Raw genomic sequence first — 23783 nt, forward strand, 5'->3', positions numbered from 1 at the left:
GGTGAGACAAAACCGTGACTCATCAGTGAAGAGCACTTTTTGCCAGTCCTGTCTGGTCCAGCGACGGTGGGTTTGTGCCCATAGGTGACATTGTTGTTGGTGATGTCTGGTGTTCTCCTATGGGGACAACCAAAGAACCCTTTTGGAACCCTTTTTTCTAAGAGTGTAGTGTTCAGGAATTTCCATAGACCCTCTACCCAGGTAGAGTCAGTGTGCTCTGTCTGACTGGGATTGATGTCCAAGTGTGTCCAAATTCCTCTAGACTAGCACCTGTGACCCTCTCTCTCTTGCTCCTTCACAAGCACAATAAATTAGCTGCTATCTCTGCTTTATGATGGCTGGGCCTGCTCATTGGACTGTTATCACATGCTATACGTTACTCTCTCCAGAATCACCTTCTAGCTTTTACTGATTGTTATTCCCTGTGTGAATCTAATGAACTTAGTACATGTTAACACGTTCGGTGCTCATGTCTATGTGACTCCTCAGTCTCCAGATTTAATGCAGAACATGTATTTCGATCATTGTGAGAGCACAGGAACACAGCACATAGACAACATGTGAGAGCACACGAACTAGACAACATTGTCACACCCTGTTCTATTTCACCTGTCTTGTGCTTGTCTCCTCCCCCCACCAGGTGTCTCTCATTTGTTCCATTATCTCCTGTGTATTCATACCGGTGGTTTTTGTTTGTCTGTTGCCAGTTCATCTTGTCTCGTCAAGCCTACCAGCATGTTTTTCCGTACTCCTGTTTTTCTTGTCCTCCCGGTTCCGAGATTTTCTGCCTGCTCTGACCCTGAGCCAGCCTGCCATACCATTCTGCCTGCCCTGACCTCGAGCCTGCCTGCCATTCTGTACCCATCTGACTCTGACATGGATTACAAACTTCTGCCTGTCCTCAACCTGCCTCTTTCCAGCCCCTTGTCTTTTAATAAATACCAGAGAATCAAACCATCTGCCTCCTGTCCCTTGTTATAGTAGGAACTGGCCATGACGGACCCAGCAGACTCGGACCAGCTCCGCAACACTGTCTCCCTGCATGGAGCCACCATTGGAAGACATGAGGAGCTACTCCAGAATCTTATGGAAGGACTCCATACTTTGGCGGGACGCCATGACCAGGGCTTCAAATCATTACTGGAACAATTCCGTGGACTATCTATCAGGAAGCATGTCACAACGGAGACCTCCCAGATGCTCAGTAATCCCCCTACAGTGGTGATTCTCCGGTGTCCGGGAGAGGTGGCCCGAAAACTACTTCTACTACGTCAAGACTCCGGTAGTGTGGGAGACTACGCGGTAGACTTTCACACGTTGGCTGCTGAGAGTGCCTGGAACCCGGAGTCCCCGTTTGACACCTTCCTTCATGGATTATCGGAGGAGATTAAAGACGAGCTCGCAGCTCGAGTGTTAACCTTGAACCTCGACTCCCTCATAGCCTTAACCATAAGGATAAGGGCACCTATGGGTGATTGTTGGGCACCTATGGGAATGCAGGAAGTCTGTTCTCGTCCACACTCGCTCTTCCAACGCTGCTTTCTCTCCTCCGAAGAAACCCGGAAGTCCCTGACGCCTGCATTCCCGAGAGGATCCGATGTCACCCGAGCCCCCACCTACTGATGAGCCTGGTATTTTACTGGACAGGTGGATATGTAACGCTGGTGGGCCATACTGGGAGTCTTCTATTACTCGTACTCCTTTCCATGTTATCCTGCTGTGGGGTGACCGGTCTAAATCTCTCCGGATGCTCATTGACTCTGGGGCTGACGAGAGCTTCATGGACGCTACTCTAGTATCTGAGCTGGGTATCTCCACACAACTCCTCTACATTCCCATGGAAGCCAGAGCACTGGACGGCGCTTCATTCGGGGCTACAGCACCCTGGCTTCTCCCCTCTCTGCACTCACTTCTTCTAAGGTGCCGTTCACATGGTCCCTAGCTGCCGACACTGGGTTTTTGAATCTCAAGCATCGTTTCACCACAGCCCATCCTCATCCATCCGGACTCATCCCGTCAGTTCGTGGTGGAGGTTGATGCCTCGGATGTTGGAGTGGGAGCCATTCTGTCCCAACGTTCGGCACAGGACCAAAAGTTGCACCCCTGCGCTTTCCTGTCTCATCGCCTGAATTCTGCTGAGAGGAACTATGCCATTGGTAATCGAGAGCTTCTTGCAGTCAAGATGAGGAGTAGAAGGAGGAGGAGTAGAAGCATTGGCTTAATGGGGCAGAACACCCATTCTTAGTTTGGACCGACCATAAGAATCTTGAATATGTCCGCATCACCAAACTCCTCAACTCTAGACAGGCTCGTTGGGGTCTGTTATTCACTCGGTTTAACTTTACCATCACCTACCACCCTGGGTCCAAGAATGTTAAGCCTGATGCTCTCTCCCAAGGTGCACCAGGCAGGGGGCATGGCTAACTGGATGTTCGTCCTTGATTCGGCCCGGTCCTGAACGGGCCCATTCCTCAAAGCTTACCTGTCATCTCGGCTCTCGCCGGACCCTAGCTTTCATCCAATAATGTTTCATCCTACAATGGTCGCCCTGACCCTGAGCCCACCTGCCATACCATTCTGCCTGCCCTGACCCTGAGCCCGCCTGCCACCCTGTACCCATCCGACTCTGACCTGGTTTACGAACTATTGCTTTTCCTCGACCTGCCTTTTGCCTGCCGCTTGTCTATTAATAAATACCAGAGACTCAAACCATCTGCTTCCTGTGTCTGCATTTGGGTCTCGTCCTGTTTCGTTATAAACATGGTCTATCACTTTAGGGTAGTTACAAGCAAGCCTGTGTGCAGTTCAACATCCCATCAGATCCAACACAGTATAGCTTGTTCTTAGCTACCTTTCAATCTGTGAATAAATTACCTATTGGTATATAGGGAAACATATTCATCGAACAGCAACTGGAAATAAAAATACAAACACGTTATTATACAGAGTTAGCCTCTCTTCCTTCCTCTTTCTCTTTCTCTCTATTTGGACATCTGGCTGAGATTTGAATAGCAAAACAGTCTCTCTGTCCCAATGACATGGAAAAGGACTGGACTCCTACAGCCCACAATAAACAAGGCCCAGTATGTCTGCCCCAGAGACAGTCAGTTACTGTATTGAATGTAGCACTGGCCTCAGCCTATTTCACATCACATGTATCCATTCTGGCCGTTAGCATGCAAAGCTAAAGGGCATGAGAAATGAGCATAAACAAATTAATTATTATTCCTAGCACTGACAGTTATTACAGTACGTATTAGTCAGAGTTTGAATGTATGTTGTGAGCTGATGTGTTACATCAAAACTACACAAAATGGATCAGTACTGACAACAACTTAGGCTAGAGTTTTGAAGTGAAATCCTAAAAACTGAAGAACTATCTTTTGCCTTTCTTTCCCCGCAGTGATATGCTCCGGCACCCAGAACGCACTGAGCGTGACAGGAAGTTCACAGACGCAGTACACACTGATGAAGGATATGTACAGTGGCTGTGAGATTGTCATGGGCAATCTGGAGATAACCATGATGGAACATTGGAGGGATTTCACTTTTCTACAGGTGAGGGGATGAACAGGTGGATGAATGGCAACAGGTGTGTGTGTGTGTTTCTTGCATCAGGAGTGTATGTATAATTTAGTCCAGTTCAACAGAAGTCTAAATATAGTGCTAGTCTATTTTCCTGACAACCAGTGGTGTTTAAGTACTTAAGTAAAAAATACTTGAAAGTATTACTTAAGTAGGTTCTTGGGGTATCTGTACTTTACTTTATTATTTATAATTTTGACGACTTTTACTTTTACTTCACTACATTCCTAAAGAAAAGTATATACTTTTAATATTTTCCCTGACACCCAAAAGTACTTGTTACATTTTGAATGCTTAGCAGGACAGGAAAATGGTCAAATTCACACACTCAAGAGAACATCCCTGTTCATCCCAACTGCCTCTTGTCTATCAGACTCACCAAACACAAATGCTTCATTTGTGAATGATGTCTGAGTGTTGGAGTGTGCCCCTAGCTATCTATGAATACAATTAAAAAACAAGAAAATTGTAATTGCTAAAATGAAGAGTTTTAAATTATTTATACGCATACTTTTACTTTTGATCCTTAATTATATTTTAGCAATTACATTTACTTTTCATAATTAAGTACCTTTAAACCAAATACTTTAAAAATTTTACTCAAGTAGTATTTTATTGGGTGACTTACTTTACTTGAGTCATTTTCTATTAAGGCATCTTTACTTTTACTCAAGTATGACAATTGGGTACTTTTTCCACCACTGCTGACAACACAAAACACACAATCAGACATGTCAGGCCACAGACTTCCCTTTGCTGCACAGATAACTACTCAGAGCTCTTATCAGTGTGTGTCTCCTATGGATAATGTCACTGTCTCCTGTACAAAATGAGTCACCTTACATGCAGTTCTATAACCTTAGTCCAGGGCCGGCCCCAGGCATAAGCGATATAAGCAATTGCTTAGGGCCTCCAGCCACTAAGCGAGATCTGAACTTACTTTTGAGAGGTAGAATAGTAGAATACATACAGTGAAAGTTCGAAATTTCAAATCAAATCAAACTTTATTTTTATGCGCCAAATACAACAAGTGTAGACTTTACCATGAAATGCTTACTTACAAGCCCTTAACCAACAGTGCAGTTCAAGAAGAGTTAAGAAAATATTTACCAAGTAGACGAAAGTAAAAATAAAAAGTAACACAAAAATAATAACAATAACGAGGCTATATACAGGGGGCACCAGTACCAAGTCAGTGTGCGGGGGTACAGGTTAGTTGAGGTAATTTGTATATGTAGGTGTGGATGAAGTGACTACGCATAGATAATAAATAGCGTGTAGCAGCAGTGTACAAAAGGGAGAGGGGGTCAATATAAAATGTACGGTGGCGATTTTATTAATTGTTTAGCAGTCTTATGGCTTGGGGGTAGAAGCTGTTGAGGAGCCTTTTGGTGCTAGACTTGGCACTCCGGTACCAATTCCCGTGCAGTAGCAGAGAAAACTGTCTATAACTTGTGTGACTGGAGTCTCTGACAATTTTATGGGCTTCCATCTGACACTGCCTGTTATATAGGTCCTGGATGGCAGGAGGCTTTGCCTCAGTGATGTACTGGGCCATTCGCACTACCCTCTGTAGCGCCTTACGGTCAGAGGCCGAGCAGTTGCCATACCAGGCGGTGATGCAACCGGTCAGGATGCTCTCTATGGTGCAGCTGTAGAACCTTTTGAGGATCTGGGGACCCATGCCAAATCTTTTCAGTCTCCTAAGGGGGAAAAGGTTTTGTTGTGCCCTCTTCACGACTGTCTTGGTATGTTTGAACCATGATAGTTTGTTGCTGATGTGGACACCAAGGAACTTGAAACTCTCGACCCGCTCTACTACAGCCCCGTCGATGTTAATGGGGGCCTGTTCGGCCTGCCTTTTCCTGTAGTCCACGATCAGCTCCTTTGTCTTGCTCACACTGAGGGAGAGGTTGTTGTCCTGGCACCACACTGCCAGTTATCTGACCTCCTCCCTATAGGCAGTCTCATCGTTGTCAGTGATCAGGCCTACCACTTGTGTTGTCAGCAAACTTAATGATGTGTTGGAGTCGTGTTTGACCACGCAGTCGTGGGTGAACAGGGAATACAGGAGGGCAGACGTGTTGTTGCCTACTCTTACCACCTGGAAGCGGCCCATCAGGAAGTCCAGGACACAGGTGCAGAGGGAAGTGTTTAGTCCCAGAGTCCTTAGCTTAGTGATGAGCTTCGTTGGCACTATGGTGTTGAATGCTGAGCTGTAGCCAATGAACAGCATTCTCACATAGGTGTTCCTTTTGTCCAGGTGGGAGAGCGAATGAGATTGCGTCATCTATGGCTCTGTTGGGGCGGTATGCGAATTGGAGTGAATCTAGAGTATCTGGGAGGATGCTGTTGATGTGAGCCATGACCAGCCTTTCAAAGCACTTCATGGCTACCGATGTGAGTGCCACAGAGCAGTAATCATTTAGGCAGGTTACCTTCGCTTCCTTTGGCTCAGGGACTATGGTGGTCTGCTTGAAACATGTAGGTAGTACAGACTCGGTCAGGGAGAGGTTGAAAATGTCAGTGAAGACACTTGACAGTTGCTCCGCTCATGCTTTGACTACACGTCCTGGTAACCTGTCTGGCCCAGCGACTTTGTGAATGTTGACCTGTTTAAAGCTTTTGTTCACATCGGCTACCGAGAGCGTTATCACACAGTCATCCAGAACAGCTGGTGCTCTTGTGCATGCTTCAGTGTTGCTTGTCTTGAAGCGAGCATAAAAGGCATTTAGCTCGTCTGGTAGGCTCGCGTCACTTGGCAGCTCGCGTCTGGGTTTCCCTTTGTAGTCCGTAATAGTTTTCAAGCCCGGCCAGATCCGACGAGTGTCAGAGCCAGTGTAGTAGGATTCAATCTTAATTCTGTATTGACGCTTTGCTTGTTTGATGGTTCGTCTGAGGGCATAATGGGATTTCTTATAAGCGTCCGGATTTGTCTCCCGCTCCTTGAAAGCGGCAGCTCTAGCCTTTAGCTCGATGCATATGTTGCCTGTAATCCATGGATTCTGGTTGGGATATGTACGTACCGTCACTGTGGGGATTTGCCAAATGGAGGGTGGGGGATAGCTTTCTATGCATCTCTGTGTGTGGAGTAAAGGTAGTCTAGGAATAGTTTTTTTCTGATTGCTCATGTGACATGTTGGTTAGAATTTGGTAAAACTGATTTAAGTTTCCCTGCATTAAAGTCCCCGGCCACTAGGAGTGCCGCTTCTGGGTGAGCATTTTCTTCTTTGCTTATGGCCTTATGGAGTTGGTTGAGAGCGGTCTTAGTGCCAGCTTTGTTCTGTGGTGGTAAATAGATTGCTACGATTAATATAGATGATAACTCTCTTGGTGGATAGTGTGGTCTACAGCTTTTCATAAGATACTCTACCTCAGGTGAGCAATACCTCGAGACTTCTTTAATATTAGACATCGGGCACTAGCTGTTATTGACAAATAGACACACACTTCCACCCCTCGTCTTACCAGAGGTATCGTCTCTGTTCTGCCGGTGTATGGAAAATTCCGCTTGCTCTATATTGTCCGTATCGTCGTTCAGCAATGTCTCGGTGAAACATAAGATGTTACAGTTTTTAATGTCCCGTTGGTAGAATAATCTTAATCGTAGGTCATCAATTTTATTTTCCAATGATTGCACGTTAGCAAGAAGAACGGATGGCAGTGGGAGTTTACTTGCTCGCCTATGGATTCTCAGAAGGCTGCCCGATTTGCGGACCCTTTTCCTGCGTTTTTTCTTCCCGCAAAAGGCGGGATTTGGACCTGATTCAGTGAAAGCAGGATATCCTTCTTGTCCGACTTGTTAAAGGAAAAAGTTTCTTCCAGTCCGCAGTGAGTAATCGCTGATGTCCAGAAGTTATTTTCGGTCATAAAAGACGGTAGCAGCAATATTATGTACACAATAAGTAAAAAAAATAAGTTACACAAAACGCAAAAAAACTAACAAAATAGCACAATTGGATGGGAGAATGTAAAATGTCAGCCATGTTCTTCAGTGCCATCTTCATGTTTGGTTGTGCATCAGCAGTTTATATTTTAACATTTCAGTCATTAAGCAGACACTCTTAACCAGAGTGACTTACAGGAGCAATTAAGGTGAATTGCCTTGCTCAAGGGCACATCGGCAGATTTTTCACCTAGTCGGCTCAGGGATTCAAACCATTCATAGTCACTCAATTAGCCATATCAGCTAACTAAGTATTAGATTGGTAAATTTGTCTAGCCAGTTATGTAAACTTGTAGTAATCATGCCCATGGCAAAATATGTAGAATTGCAGGAAATTTGCTATAAAAGTGCAAAAGTGTCTAAACATAGATGTGTCTAGATGTACATAGATGTAGATGTATAGATGTAGTGATAATGTACCTTAATTTAAGACTATTTACTGTAAATACTAAGATGCTACATTGACTTTGACAATAACATCACAACACAACATCCTCTTCTTCTCACACTCATCAATAGTTACCATGAGAGCCGTAAAATGTGGAGTTTAATTTTAATGATGGCATTCACCTAGGTACTCACTTGGTGAAATTCTACTCATATAGCCATACAGAGTGAAATTAACTGCTGAATCAACACTAGAAATGTTATACTGTAAAAATCATCACTGGCTAATTTGCTGTGTGCAGCCCTCCAAGATCAACAATGAGAAACATAGCCGTATCCTCATTCCATCTGCACTTTGGAGTAAAACTTTTTTGTTGACTCTTTCCCTCTTCCCTGACCTCTCTCCTCCCCTGTAGTCTATCAGAGAAGTGACAGGCTACATCCTCATAGCCATTAACCAGTTCAGTCGGCTGCCGCTGGACCAGCTCCGTATCATCAGAGGCACCACTCTGTTCGAGGAGCGCTTTGCTCTGGCTGTCCTCGTCAACTACCAGAAGGACGGCCAACACGGACTGGAGGAGCTGGGCCTCACACACCTCACAGGTACACGCATGCATGCATGCATGCACGCACGCACGAACTCACGCACAAAGGCACACACACACACACACACACACACACACACACACACACACACACACATTCAAAAACATGTTAATGGAGATGAAGATAAGCCTTTAAGTGATACACATCATCATCATGAACAACAATATGGTTATCATGGTCCACATGTCAACTACCATGCCAACTTCAGTAGTTAACTTTTAGGCTCCCGTCCCATCAAAGTGTCAGTGACAAATGGCAGGCATGTTACTACAACCCTCCCTCTCTAGAGTTGTAGTATGGCTGCGCGTGGGAGGCTGGACATAAAGAAAAGAGAGCCTGCTAGGCAGGTTGCATGTTACTGTTGGCACTCCCACACCCACATAGTACAACCACACCCCTTGTTGGCATGGATACAGTACAGTAGGGTTTAAGGAGGTTTGTTTGTTTGTTTGTGTGTGTGTGTGTGTGTGTGTGTGTGTGTCAGGTACAATATGAGTGGATGTCTTCATTGGAAGTCCCTGTTGAAATGCCCTTTACTATGTACCCAACTGTCAGTGTAACATGAGAGGTGAGAGGAGGCACTACAGGGTGAGAGAGAAATACAGACTTGTGTCAGTTTTTATGTGGTTACTCACCAATGGGTTCTGGCCTGTTATGCCAATTATCTTGACTAGAAACAGTAAACTAATTGTTTGTCCTCATGTGTGTGTGTGTGTGTGTGTGTGTGTGTGTGTGTGTGTGTGTGTGTGTGTGTGTGTGTGTGTGTGTGTGTTGTTTGTGTGTGTGTGTGTGTTCCACAGAGATCCTGGAGGGAGGGGTGCAGATCATTCAGAATAAGTTCCTGAGCTACACCCCTCAGGTGAACTGGCTGGACATAGTGAAGGATGGAGCCTCTGAGGTCATCATCAACGAGAACGGGCCTGAACGTGAGTACAACCCAGCTCAGAAGGGCTTTATGAATACATTCGTTTGAAATTTGTTTGAGTACAGTGGGAGGTACATGGTAGGACTCACAGAAGTCAATTGTCATGTTTATGTATTCAGATTAGTCGTGGGACAGCTACAGTACGGATAACTTTTATGTTAAATGGTTAGGATCTGTGTTCTTGTATAATGTAGCTTCTACGTTTTCTAACATTTCTGACATTTTTCAGAGCCATGTGATGAGGCATGCCCAGGTCCATGTTGGGGGTCCAGGAATGACACCTGCCAGATCTGTTAGTCACCTGCTTCTCTTTGTCTTGCAACACTAGATAACCTCTCTGTCGCATACAACCCAGCTCAGTCAGATCGCTTGGCTCAAAGTGTTCTCTCTCTCTCTGTCTCTCTCTCTCTCTCTCCCCCCCCCTCAGTGACGAAGACAGTGTGTGCCCCTCAGTGTAATGGCCGCTGCTTTGGGAGGAGTCCCAGTGAGTGCTGTCATATGGAGTGTGCAGGAGGCTGCACCGGACCCCTGGACACAGACTGCTTTGTGAGTTTTCTGTACACACAAGCATACTGTAAAGAAGTGTTACCAGAAGTTCTGATAGTCATTTAATAGAAATGAATAGGTTAAACCTATACTACTAAGCAATGCATGACTATATTTTCTCTGTCCAGGCCTGCCGCAACTTCAACAACTCAGGTTCCTGTGTGCCGCAGTGTCCCCAGACCCTCATCTACAACAAGCACACCTTCAAACTGGAGCCCAACCCCAGCGCCAAGTACCAGTACGGCTCCATTTGCGTGGCCCAGTGCCCCAGTGAGTCCACACACAGCATGCTCTATCCACTACACCGGTCAACTCCTAGTCCTAATCATGACCATCATGACTACATTCAATCTATCAATTTCTAGCATGGTCCAATCTCCCTGTGTATTTTCCTATGGATTCTAATGATTGTCTGTCCCTCTGCCCCACTCTTTCTCTGTCTCTCATTCCTCCACAGCTAATTTTGTGGTGGACGGGAGCTCGTGTGTGAGCAGCTGCCCCCCTTATAAGACGGAGGTGGAGAAGAAAGGAGTGAAGAGGTGTGAGCCCTGTGGAGGCCTCTGTCCCAAAGGTACCTGTCCAGTGTCCACACATACTGTACACCCATCAAATATCACATATCTGTAGTGTCCTCTACTCCAGAAATCTGTCCTTTTCACTCATGTAGTGAAACTTTGGCTCTATTAATGATTTCCTTTCCTCTCTAGCTTGTCAAGGAACAGGCACAGCCTCTAGACAGACAGTGGACTCTCAGAACATTGACAGTTTCATCAACTGCACCAAGATCCAGGGCAGCCTGCACTTTCTGGTCACCGGGATCAAAGGGTGAGTGACAGTTGCAATGTCCTATCAAAATGGCATGACCTGAGGTGGTTTAATGATCTAAGACACTGCAGCTGGAGCACATGTACAATGTACCTCTTCCAATCTGGCCCAATATGCTTTCAGCACTCTCTCCCCTACCTTTCACCTCTATCTCTCTCTATTAAATACATTTTCTTTTTTAAATACCTTCAAAAATCGACACCTTCCTAATATTGAGTTGCACCCCCCTTTTCCTTCAGAACAGCCTCAATTTGTCGAGGCATGGACTCTATAAGGGGTCGAAGGGATGCATGTTGACTCCAATGCTTCCCACAGTTGTATCAAGTTGGCTGGATGTTCTTTGAGTGGTGGACCATTCTTGATATGGGAAACTGACATAGGAAACTGTTGAGTGTGAAAAACCCAGCAGTGTTGCAGTTCTTTTTAAAATGTAATTTTTATATATTTTTGTTTTTTTTGTGTTACTTTTACCCCTTTTTCTCCCTAATTTCGTGGTATCCAATTGGTAGTTACAGTCTTGTCTCATCGCTGCAACTCCCATACAGACTTGGGAAAGGCGAAGGTCGAGAGCCGTGCGTCCTCAGAAGCGCAATCCAACCAATGCCCACTTAACCCGGAAGCCAGCCGCACCAATGTGTCGGAGGAAACACTGTACACTTGGCCGTGCACATGGTAACCGTGTCAGCGTGCACTGCGCCCGGTCCGCCGCAGGAGTCGCTAGTGCGCGATGGGACCAGGCCAACCTGCCGGCCAAACCCTCCCCTAACTCGGATGACGCTGAGGCAATTGTGCGCCGCCCAATGGGTATCCTGGTCGCAGTCGGCTGTGACAGAGCCTGGACTCAAACCCAGAATCTCTAGTGGCACAGCTAACACCAGCATTGCAGTTCTCGCCACACTCAACCGGTGCGCCTGGCACCTACTACCATAACCTGTTCAAAGGCACTTCAATATTTTGTCTTGCCCATTCACCCTCTGAATGGCACACACATCATCCATGTCTTAATTGTCTCAAGGCTTAAAATCCATCTTTAACCTGTCTCCTCCCTTCATCTACACTGATTGAAGGGAATTTAACATGTGGCATCAATAAAGGATCCTAACGTTCACCTGGATTCACCTGGTCAGTCTATTAAATAAAGAGCAGGTGTTCCTAATTTTTTATACACTCAATGTACAGATGTAGGATCTTAATTTGATTAAGATTTGTTTCTGAGAATTTTCCTGCACAGTACGAAATGCAAACTTGTAGTCTATTCAAGGTTAAAAAAGTATTCTAAGGTTTCTCATTTCCACTTTAAAATGTCAGACTTGATTTGCCCTAATGAAAAATGTTTCATCCCCTACAAAAGAATTCCATTAATTATAATCCAGATTCACAAGTCCTGTTTCTGCAGGCTTGTTTTCCTGCTGTAGCAAACTGTCTCAAATGAAGATCCTACATCTGTATATTCAAAATGACACAGTAATGTCAATTTGTTCCCTTTTCGTTGGTCCTCACTACTTCTCTGTTGGTTGATCTTCTACACACAGTGATCCCTACAACAACATCACATCTTTGGATCCAGAGAAACTGAAGATCTTCAGAACTGTGCGAGAGATCACAGGTATGTGTGTGTATGAATGTGTGTGTGTGTTGAAGTTTCAAGTACATGTGTCAGTTTAGTGGTGTGTTTGTATGGTGTTCTGTGTTTGTAACACACCTTCTCCGGTTGCCAGACATTCTGAGTATCCAGTCATGGCCGGAAACTCTGACAGACCTGTCGGTGTTCTCCAACTTGACAACCATACAAGGAAGAACCCTTTACAGGTGACGATCTGTCTGTCTGTCTGTCTGTCTGTCTGTCTGTCTGTCTGTCTGTCTGTCTGTCTGTCTGTCTCCCTCACTGTCTGACGTTATACTTGTGTCTCTGTCTCTCTGCACTAAAGACATATCTTGTTCACATTCTACAGTATGTGTACACTGAACCCATCACCATTTCCATCTGTGTTCAACTGCATTGTAGACATGCATGCATAGACTGACCTGTTGTGTCTTGTTTGTCTTGTCACCACTTTCTCTCATCCTCTTTCACCCTTTTTCTCATTCTCTACTCTGTTCTCCTTTCTGTCTCTTCTGTCTCTGTCTCTTCTATCTCTGTCTCTCTCCTGTCTCTCTGTCTCTGTCTTGTTTGTCCCATCAGAGGAGGGCGCTCTAAAAGGTACAGTAGTGTTTGTGACAGCTGTTTTACTAATCTTCCTGGTATGGCATCATATTTCCACAATTTCCTCCTTATCACCTGTGACTATGCTAAGCAACATTTTACTCAGAATTGGTTATGTGTTGTGTCTTGAACTGTATGAGAAGTGTCTCAGTTGGTGGTGGTGGTGGGTGAGGGATTTGTGTTGAGGTATAAGGTAACCACTATCCTCATGATTGTACTTTGAACTTGATCATACCATATGACCATACACACTTCTACGTATAAGTGAAGAGTTGGGTACTGGGAGTCACTGGGTGAATAGGTGGTATTGATCAAACTAATCTCAAAGACAATGACATATACATTCCCTACATAGCAACATACACATTTTCTGTCTGCTGGTAGACAATTAGTGTTTGGGAGCAGCAATGACGAATGTGCGATTCATTTTTTTTATCTGTCCTGACTTGATGTTCCCAGCTAGTATACAGTATACATTTGTACATATTTTGTGTACAAATATTTTGTGTACAAAGTGTCCTCCATTCCCTCCACCCTGATGGTTCTCCTCTCCCTGCTCCCTCACCTTTGACCCAGTCTCCCACTGCCTCTCTACCCCTCTGCCCTGCTCATCTTCCTCCTCCTGTGTTATTGACTCATCCCTCTTGTTCAGGGGCTACTCCCTGCTGGTGATGCGCATCCCGTCCCTGACATCTCTGGGGCTGCGCTCGCTGCGGAGGATCAACGACGGCGGCGTCTACATCACAGGAAACAAGAAGCTGTGCTACCACCACACCGTCAACTGGACACGCCTCTTCAGCAGCAGCTCCCGCCCACAGCGCCGCCAGAAGAACATTGACGTCAAGGAGAATCGTCTCCAGAGCCAGTGTGGTGAGACAGGGGGACTGAGGAGAGAGACTGGGTGAAATCTCAAAATCATTGAGTGAATATGGCAGGTAAACTAGTGAAGAACTAATAGTTTTTTGCATGTGTGAGTGTAGTTGAGGAGGGGCACATGTGTGACCCACTGTGTTCGTTGGAGGGGTGTTGGGGTCCTGGTCCGGACCAGTGTATGTCCTGTAAGAACTTCAACCGAGGAGGAACCTGTGTCCATCAGTGCAGATTTCTCACTGGGTCAGTAGTCAGTCAAAACAATGTATCTTTATCATAATGTAGAGTATGTCTCAATGTGTGTGTGTGTGACTATGTTTTCAACCTATTTTTCAATCTCAATCTCTGTTTTTCTCCAGGGAGGGGCGTGAGTTTGCAGGTCCAAAGGGCGAATGTATGCCCTGTCACTCAGAGTGTGAGGTCCAGGAGGGACGGTTCACCTGCACAGGACCGGTATGCACACCTCTGACCATATCTCTCAATGTGTCATAAAAAGACATAAGCTCAGAGGGATCAGTTGAAAAGTGTCTCTCAAAATTCTCAGGACTATCTGAAATGTAGTGCTTTACTGCCACCTTGTGGAGGATATTTTGGACCACAGTTACATGGAAATTGTCCTCTCTCTCCCTCTCTGTCTCGCTGCAGGGAGCTAATAAGTGTGTGGTGTGTGCCAGTCTGAGGGACGGTCCCCACTGTGTGTCCTCATGCCCTGAGGGAGTGATGGGGGAGAAGGGTCTCATCTTTAAATACCCCAACCAGCAGAGACGCTGTGAGCCCTGCCACCTCAACTGCACCCAGGGGTGAGAAACGAGTCAGAGAATGGGGGAGGTGTGTGTGTGTGCGTGTGTGCATGCGTGTTAAATATCTCTCTGTTCTGTGTTTTCAGTTGCTCAGGGCCAGGCATTGGGGACTGTTTGGACTCGTCCAGATTAACCACTAGGTGAGTGGAGCCTCTGTCTTTTTTCCACCTGTGACTGACAACCTGATATCTCAATGTAATGACAATTAAAGTGTGTTCTGTGTTCTCTAGTCTAGAGCACAGCAATCTTCATTATTGTACGGTGCATTCGGAAAGTATTCAGACCCCTTGACTTTTTCCACATTTTGTTACGTTACAGCCTTGATCTAAAATTGATCAAACAGTTTTTCCCCCTCATCAATCTAACACTATAACGTCGAAGCAAAAACTGAAATATCACATTTACATACAGTACCAGTCATAAGTTTGGACACACCTGCTCATACAAGGGTTTTTCTTTATTTGAACTATTTTCTACATTTTAGAATAATAGTGAAGACATGTGGAGGCCAGATCATGTGATGCAGCACTCCATCACTCTCCTTATTGGTCAAATAGTCCTTACACAGCCTGGAGGTGTGTTTTGTCATTGTCCTGTTGAAAAACAAATGATAGTCCTACTAAGCGCAAACCGGATGGGTGGTGTATCGCTGCAGAATACTGTGGTAGCCATGCTGGTTAAGTGTACCTTGAATTCTAAATAAATCACCGACAGTGTCACATGCACAGCACCCCCATACCATCACACCTCCTCCTCCATGCTTCACGGTAGGAACCGCACATGCAGAGATCATCCGTTCACCTACTCTGCATCTCACAAAGACATAGCAGTTGGAACCAAATATCTCAAATTTGGACTCATCAGACGAAAGAACAGATGTCCACCGGTCTAATGTCCATTGCTCGTGAATCTTGGCCCAAGCAAGTCTCTTCTTCCTATTGGTGTCCTTTAGTAGTGGTTTCTACCTTGAAGAGCTGATTCATACAGTCTCCTCTGAGCAGTTGATGTTGAGATGTGTCTGTCACTTGAACTCTGTGAAGCATTTACTTGGGCTGCAATTTCTGAGGCTGGTAACTGTAATGAACTTATCCTCTACAGCAGAGGTAACTCTGAGTCTTCCTTTCCTGTGGTAATCCTTGTAAGAGCCAGTTTCATCATAGGGTGTGATGGTTTTTGCAACTGCACTTGAAGAAACTTTCAAAGTTCTGGAAATTTTCCCAATTGACTGACCTGCATGTCATGTAATGATCGACTGTCATTTGTCTTTGCTTATTTGAGCTGTTCTTGCAATAATATGGACTTGGTCTTTTACAAAAATATACCATCCCTACCTTGTCACAACACAACTGATTGGATCAAATTCATTAAGAAGGACATAAATTCCACAAATTAACTTTAAACAAGGCACACCTGTTAATTGAAATGCATTCCAGGTGACTACCTCATGAAGCTGGTTGAGAGAATGCCAAGAGTGTGCAAAGCTGTCATCAAGGCAAAGGGTGGCTACTTTGAAGAATCTCAGATATAAAATATTTTTTTATTTGTTTTACACTTTTTTGGTTACTACACGATTCCATATGTGTTATTTACTAGTGTTGATGGCTACAATGTAGTCAATAGTAAAAAATAAAGAAAAACCCTTGAATGAGTAGGTGTGTCCAAACTTCTGACTGGTACTGTAAGTATTCAGACCCTTTACACAGTGCTTTGTTGAAGCATCTTTGGCAGCAATTACATCCTCGAGTCTTCTTTGGTATGACGCTACAAGCTTGGCACACCTGTATTTGGGGAGTTTCTCCCATTCGTCGCTGCAAATCCTCTCAAGCTCTGTCAGGTTGGATGGGGAGTGTTGCTGCACAGCTACTTTAAGGTCTCTCCAGAGTTGTTTGATCAGGTTCAATTCCAGGCTCTTGCTGGGCCACTCAAAGACATTCAGAGACTTGTCCCGAAGCCCCTCCTGCATTATCTTGGCTGTGTGCTTAGCGTTGTAGTCCTGTTGGAAGTTGAACCTTCGCCCCAGTCTGAGATCCTGAGTGCTCTGGAGCAGGTTTTTCTCACGGACCTCTCTCTGTACTTTGCTCTGTTCATCTTTCCCTTGATCCTGATTAGTCTCCCAGTCTCTGCCACTGAAAAACATCCCACAGCATGATGCTGCCACCACCATTCATCACCGTAGGGATGGTGTCAGATTTCCTCCAGACGTGAAGCTTGGCATTCAAGCCAAAGAGTTTGATCTTGGTTTCATCAGACCAGAGAATCTTTTTTCTCATGTTCCGAGAGTCCTTTTACTGAGGAGTGGCTTCCGTCTGGCCACTCTACTATAAAGGCCTGATTGGATGAGTTCTGCAGAGATGGTTCTCCTTCTGGAAGGTTCTCCCATCTAAACAGAGGAACTCTGGAGCTCTGTCAGAATGACCGTCGGGGTCTTGGTCATCTTCCTAACCAAGGCCCTTCTCCCCTGATTGCTCATTTTGGCCAGGTGGCCCGCTCTAGGAAGAGTCTTGGTGGTTCCAAACTTCTTCAATTTAAGAATTATGGAGGCCATTGTGTTCTTGGGGGATCTTCAATGCTGCCGAAATGTTTGGTACCCTTCCCCATATCTGTGCCTCGACACAATCCTGTCTCGGAGCTCTGCGGACAATTCCTTTGACCTCATGTCTTGGTTTTTGCTCTGACATGCACTGTCAGCTGTGGGACCTTATAAAGACCGGTGTGTGCCTTTCCAAATCATGTCCAATCAATTGAATTTGCCAACATTTCATCAAACTGTTATTGCTTTGTCGTTATGGGGTATTGTGTGTAGATTGATTCAATATTTTTTATAATACTCTCTAGAATAAGTCTTTAACATAGCAAAATGTGGAAAAAGTCAAGGAGTTTAAATTCTTTCCGAATGCACTGTATATCAGCTGCTGATTGGCTAATACCTCTTCCTGTGTCTCTTTCCAGCCAACCCATTATAGGCATTGTTCTGGGAGTTTTGGCAGTGGTGATAGTGGGCATCTCTATCTTTGTGATGAGTGTTCTGTACCGCAGAGGTCTTGCCATCCGGCGCAAGAGAGCCATGAGGAGATACCTGGCGAGTGGAGAGGTGGGGAGGGGAGAGGGGGTGTGTGTGAGTGAGAGAGAGAGAGAAAATAAGGATTTTTTCATAGCACTGTCTGTGTGTGTTATTGTCTTGATATGTCCTGATATTAACTGTGTGCATTTGTGTTGGTCTGTAGAGTTTAGAGCCCTTGGACCCTGGTGAGAAGGGGGTCAAAGTTCATGCGAGGATCCTGAAGGTCAGAGAGCTCCGTAAGATCAAGCTGCTGGGCACCGGGGTGTTTGGCTCCATCCACAAGGTGATTACAACATCAACCGTCGGCCTCTTAAACCCCCTATTTTCATCATCACTGCACCTTTCTACCATTTACCAAATTGTGCTTCTTACCTTTTCTTTGTTTCATTGTGAGGTAACCCCTCTACCTCTGTCTTTTCCTCCACCTTTCTCAGGGCATTTGGATTCCTGAGGGAGACTCAGTGAAGATCCCCGTGGCCATAAAGACTATTCATGATCGAACGGGGCGGCAGACCTTCCATGAGATCACAGACGTAAGAAAATATATATACACTACCGTTCAAAAGTTTGGGGTCACTTAGAAATGTCCTTGTTTTTGAAAGAAAATTATTAAAATCATTAAAATTACATCAAATTGATCTGAAATACAGTGTAGACATTGTTAATGTTGTAAAGGACTATTGTAGCTGGAAACAGCAGATTTTTTTATGGAACATCTACATAGGCGTACAGAGGCCCATTATCAGCAAACATCACTCCTGTGTTCCAATGGCACGTTGTGTTAACTAATCCAAGTTTATCCTTCTAGGCAGAGTTCCTCTGTCCAGTGTCTGTGTCATTTTGCCCATCTTAATCTTTTATTTTTATTAGCCAGTCTGAGATATGGCTTTTTCTTTGCAACTCTGCTTAGAAGGTCAGCATCCTGGAGTCGCCACTTCACTGTTGACATTGAGCCTGGTGTTTGCGGGTACTACAGTGAGGGGGAAAAAAGTATTTGATCCCCTGCTGATTTTGTATGTTTGTCCACTGACAAAGAAATTATCCGTCTATAATTTTAATGGTGGGTTTATTTGAACAGTGAGACAGAATAACAACAACAAAAATCCAGAAAAACTCATGTCAAAAATGTTATACATTAATTTGCATTTTAATGAGGGAAATAAGTATTTGAGCCCTCTGCAAAACATTTATTTATTTCACCTTTATTTAACCAGGTAGGCTAGTTGAGAACAAGTTCTCATTTGCAACTGCGACCTGGCCAAGATAAAGCATAGCAATTCGACACATACAACAACACAGTTACACATGGAATGAACAAAACATACAGTCAATAATACAGTAGAACAAAAGAAAACAAAAAGTCTATATACAGTGAGTGCAAATGAGGTAAGTTAAGGGAGTTAAGGCAATAAATAGGCCCTGGTGGCAAAGTAATTACAATATAGCAATTAAACACTGGAATGGTAGATGTGCAGACATGACTTAGTACTTGGTGGAAAAACCCTTGTTGGCAATCAGAGGTCAGACGTTTCTTGTAGTTGGCCACCAGGTTTGCACACATCTCAGGGGGGATTTTGTCCCACTCCTCTTTGCAGATCTTCTCCAAGTCATTAAGGTTTCGAGGCTGACTTTTGGCAACTTGTACCTTCAGCTCCCTCCACAGATTTTCTATGGGATTAAGGTCTGGAGACTGGCTAGGCCACTCCAGGACCTTAATGTGCTTCTTCTTGAGCCACTCCTTTGTTGCCTTGGCCTTGTGTTTTAGGTCATTGACGTGCTGGAATACCTATCCACGACCCATTTTCAATGCCCTGGCTGAGGGAAGGAGGTTCTCACCCAAGATTTGACGGTACATGGCCCTGTCCATCGTCCCTTTGATGCGGTGATATTGTCCTGTCCCCTTAGCAGAAAAACACCCCCAAAGCATAATGTTTCCACCTCCATGTTTGACGGTGGGGATGGTGTTCTTGGTCATAGGCAGCATTCCTCCTCCAAACACGGCGAGTTGAGTTGATGCCAAAGAGCTCCATTTTGGTCTCATCTGACCACAACACTTTCACCTAGTTGTCCTCTGAATCATTCAGATATTCATTGGCAAACTTCAAACCGGCATGTATATGTGCTTTCTTGAGCAGGGGGACCTTGCGGGCGCTGCAGGATTTCAGTCCTTCACGGATTAGTGTGTTACCAATTGTTTTCTTGGTGACTATGGTCCCAGCTGCCTTGAGATCATTGACAAGGTCCTCCCGTGTAGTTCTGGGCTGATTCCTCACCGTTCTCATGATCATTGCGACTCCATGAGGTGAGATCTAGCATGGAGCCCCAGGCCGAGGGAGATTGACAGTTCTTTTGTGTTTCTTCCATTTGCTTATAATCGCACCAACTGTTGTCACCTTTTCACCAAGCTGCTTGGCGATGGTCTTGTAGCCCATTCCAGCCTTTGTGTAGGTCTACAATCTTGTCCCTGACATCCTTGGAGAGCTCTTTGGTCTTGGCCATGGTGGAGAGTTTGGAATCTGATTGATTGATTGCTTCTGTGGACAGGTGTCTTTTTATACAGATAACAAGCTGAGATTTGGAGCACTCCCTTTAAGAATGTGCTCTCAGCTCGTTACCTGTATAAAAGACACCTCGGAGCCAGAAATCTTTCTGGTTGAGAGGGGGTCAAATACTTATTTCCCTCATTTAAAATACAAATCAATTTATAACATTTTTGACATGCGTTCTTCTGGATTTTTTTGTTATTATTCTGTCTCTCACTGTTCAAATAAACCCACCATTAAAATTATAGACTGATAATTTCTTTGTCAGTGGGCAAACGTACAAAATCAGCAGGGGATCAAATACTTTTTTCCCTCACTGTATTTAATGAAGCTGCCAGTTGAGGACTTGTGAGGCATCTGTTTCTCAAACTGGACAATCTAATGTACTTGTCCTCTTGCTCAGTTGTGCACCAGGGCCTTCTACTCCTCTTCCTATTCTGGTTAGGGCCAGTTTGCACTGTTATGTGAAGGGAGTAGTACACAGCATTGTACGCAATCTTCATTTTCTTGCCAATTTCTCGCATGGAATAGTCTTCATTTCTCAGAAAAAGAATAGACCGACGAGTTTCAGAAGCAAGTTCTTTGTATCTTACCTTTTTGAGCCTGTAATTGAACCCACAAATGCTGTTGCACCAGATACTCAACTAGTTTAAAGAAGGCCAGTTTTATTGCTTCTTTAATCAGATCAACAGTTTTCAACTGTGCTAACATAATTGCAAAAGGGTTTTCTAATGATCAATTAGCCTTTTTAAAATGATAAACTTGGATTAGCTCACACAACATGCCATTGGAACATAGGAGTGATGTTTGCTGATAATGGGCCTCTGTACGCCTATGTAGATATTCCATTAAAAATCAGCCGTTTCCAGCTACAATAGTCATTAACAATGTCTACACTGTATTTCTGATCAATTTGATGTTATTTTAATGGACAAAAAATGTGCTTTTCTTTAAAAAGGACATTTCTAAGTGACCCCAAACTTTTGAACGGTGGTGTATATCTCACATACCCATTCTCAAGAACATCTTCCCCTTCAAATCAGAACTGACCTGATAACACTTAGCTTGACTCTGTTTACTAATGCAGATTTTTCTAATAACCCCTGCAGCACATGTTGGCGATGGGTAGCTTGGACCACCAGTACATAGTCAGGCTCTTAGGCGTCTGTCCAGGTGCAAGTCTCCAGCTGGTCACCCAGCTCAGCACTCAGGGGTCCTTACTGGAGCACATCAGGCACTACAGGGATAGCCTGGACCCACAGAGGCTGCTCAACTGGTGTGTGCAGATTGCCAAGGTGATATACCGTGTGTGTGTGTGTGTGTGTGTGTGCGTGGTTGTGTATGCGTGCATGTTATTGTTTATGCGACTGAGGTGTGTGTGTCCTCTCCCCCGTCAGGGTATGTACTATTTGGAGGAACACAGGATGGTCCACAGAAACCTGGCAGCCAGGAATGTTCTCTTGAAAAGTGACTACATTGTCCAGATCTCTGACTATGGCATCGCAGACCTGCTATACCCTGACGACAAGAAGTACTTCTACAATGAGGTCAAGGTGTGTTGTCTTCTTGGTTAGGTCACATAGTCCGGAATAACTTGTCATGGACAATGTCTCAGCCTACTATTTATCTTTATCTTCTTCTGGAAAAACCATCCTGTTTCTTTTCTGTTTGGTGAGATGTTGACTAGATACGTGGCCTGTGTATTTTCTGTTTGGTGAGATGTTGACTAGATATGTGGCCTGTGTATTTTCTGTTAGGTGAGATGTTGACTAGATATGTGGCCTGTGTATTTTCTGTTAGGTGAGATGTTGACTAGATACGTGGCCTGTGTATTTTCTGTTAGGTGAGATGTTGACTAGATACGTGGCCTGTGTATTTTCTGTTAGGTGAGATGTTGACTAGATACGTGGCCTGTGTATTTTCTGTTAGGTGAGATGTTGACTAGATACGTGGCCTGTGTATTTTCTGTTAGGTGAGATGTTGACTAGATACGTGGCCTGTGTATTTTCTGTTGGGTGAGATGTTGACTAGATACGTGGCCTGTGTATTTTCTGTTGGGTGAGATGTTGACTAGATACGTGGCCTGTGTATTTTCTGTTAGGTGAGATGTTGACTAGATACGTGGCCTGTGTATTTTCTGTTGGGTGAGATGTTGACTAGATACGTGGCCTGTGTATTTTCTGTTAGGTGAGATGTTGACTAGATACGTGGCCTGTGTATTTTCTGTTAGGTGTGAGATGTTGACTAGATACGTGGCCTGTGTATTTTCTGTTAGGTGAGATGTTGACTAGATACGTGGCCTGTGTATTTTCTGTTAGGTGAGATGTTGACTAGATACGTGGCCTGTGTATTTTCTGTTAGGTGAGATGTTGACTAGATACGTGGCCTGTTGGTATTTTCTGTTATTTTCTGGTGAGATGTTGACTAGATACGTGGCCTGTGTATTTTCTGTTAGGTGAGATGTTGACTAGATACGTGGCCTGTGTATTTTCTGTTGGGTGAGATGTTGACTAGATACTGGCCTGTGTATTTTCTGTTAGGTGAGATGTTGACTAGATACGTGGCCTGTGTATTTTCTGTTGGGTGAGATGTTGACTAGATACGTGGCCTGTGTATTTTCTGTTGGGTGAGATGTTGACTAGATACGTGGCCTGTGTATTTTCTGTTGGGTGAGATGTTGACTAGATACGTGGCCTGTGTATTTTCTGTTGGGTGAGATGTTGACTAGATACGTGGCCTGTGTATTTTCTGTTGGGTGAGATGTTGACTAGATACGTGGCCTGTGTATTTTCTGTTAGGTGAGATGTTGACTAGATACGTGGCCTGTGTATTTTCTGTTGGGTGAGATGTTGACTAGATACGTGGCCTGTGTATTTTCTGTTAGGTGAGATGACTAGATACGTGGCCTGTGTATTTTCTGTTGGGTGAGATGTTGACTAGATACGTGGCCTGTGTATTTTCTGTTGGGTGAGATGTTGACTAGATACGTGGCCTGTTTCTCTCTGTGTTTTGCATTGCTGCCATGAACACTACCTAATAGGTGTTTTTTCCCAGTGGCCACAGGCTTTGAACTGGGTGCAACTCATGGTGACATAGTTCCCTGTCTTGTCTCTCTCACCACAGACACCTATCAAATGGATGGCTCTGGAGAGCATCTTGTTCCGCAGATACACACATCAAAGTGATGTCTGGAGCTATGGTGAGTCACTGTGTGTATGTTTCATGTGCTTTTTATAGACTTTTATATCAACGGTAACTTGAAAGTACTTATGTGTATGTTGAGTTACCAGGATTTTAGAATGTCAATTATATTACTCCATCTTGCAGGAGTGACAGTGTGGGAGATGATGTCATACGGGGCGGAGCCCTACTCAACGATGCGTCCACAGGAAGTGCCTGACCTGCTGGAGAAGGGCGAGCGTCTCTCCCAGCCACACATCTGTACCATAGATGTTTACATGGTCATGGTCAAGTGTGAGTGCCCAC

The 23783-nt window shown here is 44.6% G+C and overlaps 1 protein-coding gene across 2 annotated transcripts in view; it reads left to right on the forward strand.

Moving 5' to 3' along the window:
- The window catches only part of LOC112217489 (receptor tyrosine-protein kinase erbB-3), a 34341-nt gene that overhangs the window by 6869 nt on the left and 3689 nt on the right, over window positions 1–23783 (forward strand). Inside the window, exons 2-24 of one of the 2 annotated variants that reach the window (XM_024377807.2) lie at window positions 3404–3558; window positions 8335–8521; window positions 9325–9450; window positions 9679–9741; window positions 9877–9995; window positions 10124–10265; window positions 10453–10566; window positions 10703–10820; window positions 12353–12426; window positions 12539–12629; window positions 13003–13020; window positions 13676–13893; window positions 14004–14136; window positions 14253–14346; window positions 14539–14693; window positions 14780–14833; window positions 17643–17784; window positions 17918–18037; window positions 18189–18287; window positions 21407–21592; window positions 21695–21850; window positions 23421–23496; window positions 23625–23771. In XM_024377807.2, coding sequence (XP_024233575.1) covers window positions 3404–3558; window positions 8335–8521; window positions 9325–9450; window positions 9679–9741; window positions 9877–9995; window positions 10124–10265; window positions 10453–10566; window positions 10703–10820; window positions 12353–12426; window positions 12539–12629; window positions 13003–13020; window positions 13676–13893; window positions 14004–14136; window positions 14253–14346; window positions 14539–14693; window positions 14780–14833; window positions 17643–17784; window positions 17918–18037; window positions 18189–18287; window positions 21407–21592; window positions 21695–21850; window positions 23421–23496; window positions 23625–23771 — 2787 coding nt within the window. The remainder of the gene's footprint in view (window positions 1–3403; window positions 3559–8334; window positions 8522–9324; window positions 9451–9678; window positions 9742–9876; window positions 9996–10123; window positions 10266–10452; window positions 10567–10702; window positions 10821–12352; window positions 12427–12538; window positions 12630–13002; window positions 13021–13675; window positions 13894–14003; window positions 14137–14252; window positions 14347–14538; window positions 14694–14779; window positions 14834–17642; window positions 17785–17917; window positions 18038–18188; window positions 18288–21406; window positions 21593–21694; window positions 21851–23420; window positions 23497–23624; window positions 23772–23783) is intronic. The other variant, XM_024377815.2, reaches the window with a different exon arrangement.

This window comes from Oncorhynchus tshawytscha, linkage group LG02 (assembly GCF_018296145.1).
Source record: "Oncorhynchus tshawytscha isolate Ot180627B linkage group LG02, Otsh_v2.0, whole genome shotgun sequence".
NCBI lineage: Eukaryota > Metazoa > Chordata > Actinopteri > Salmoniformes > Salmonidae > Oncorhynchus > Oncorhynchus tshawytscha.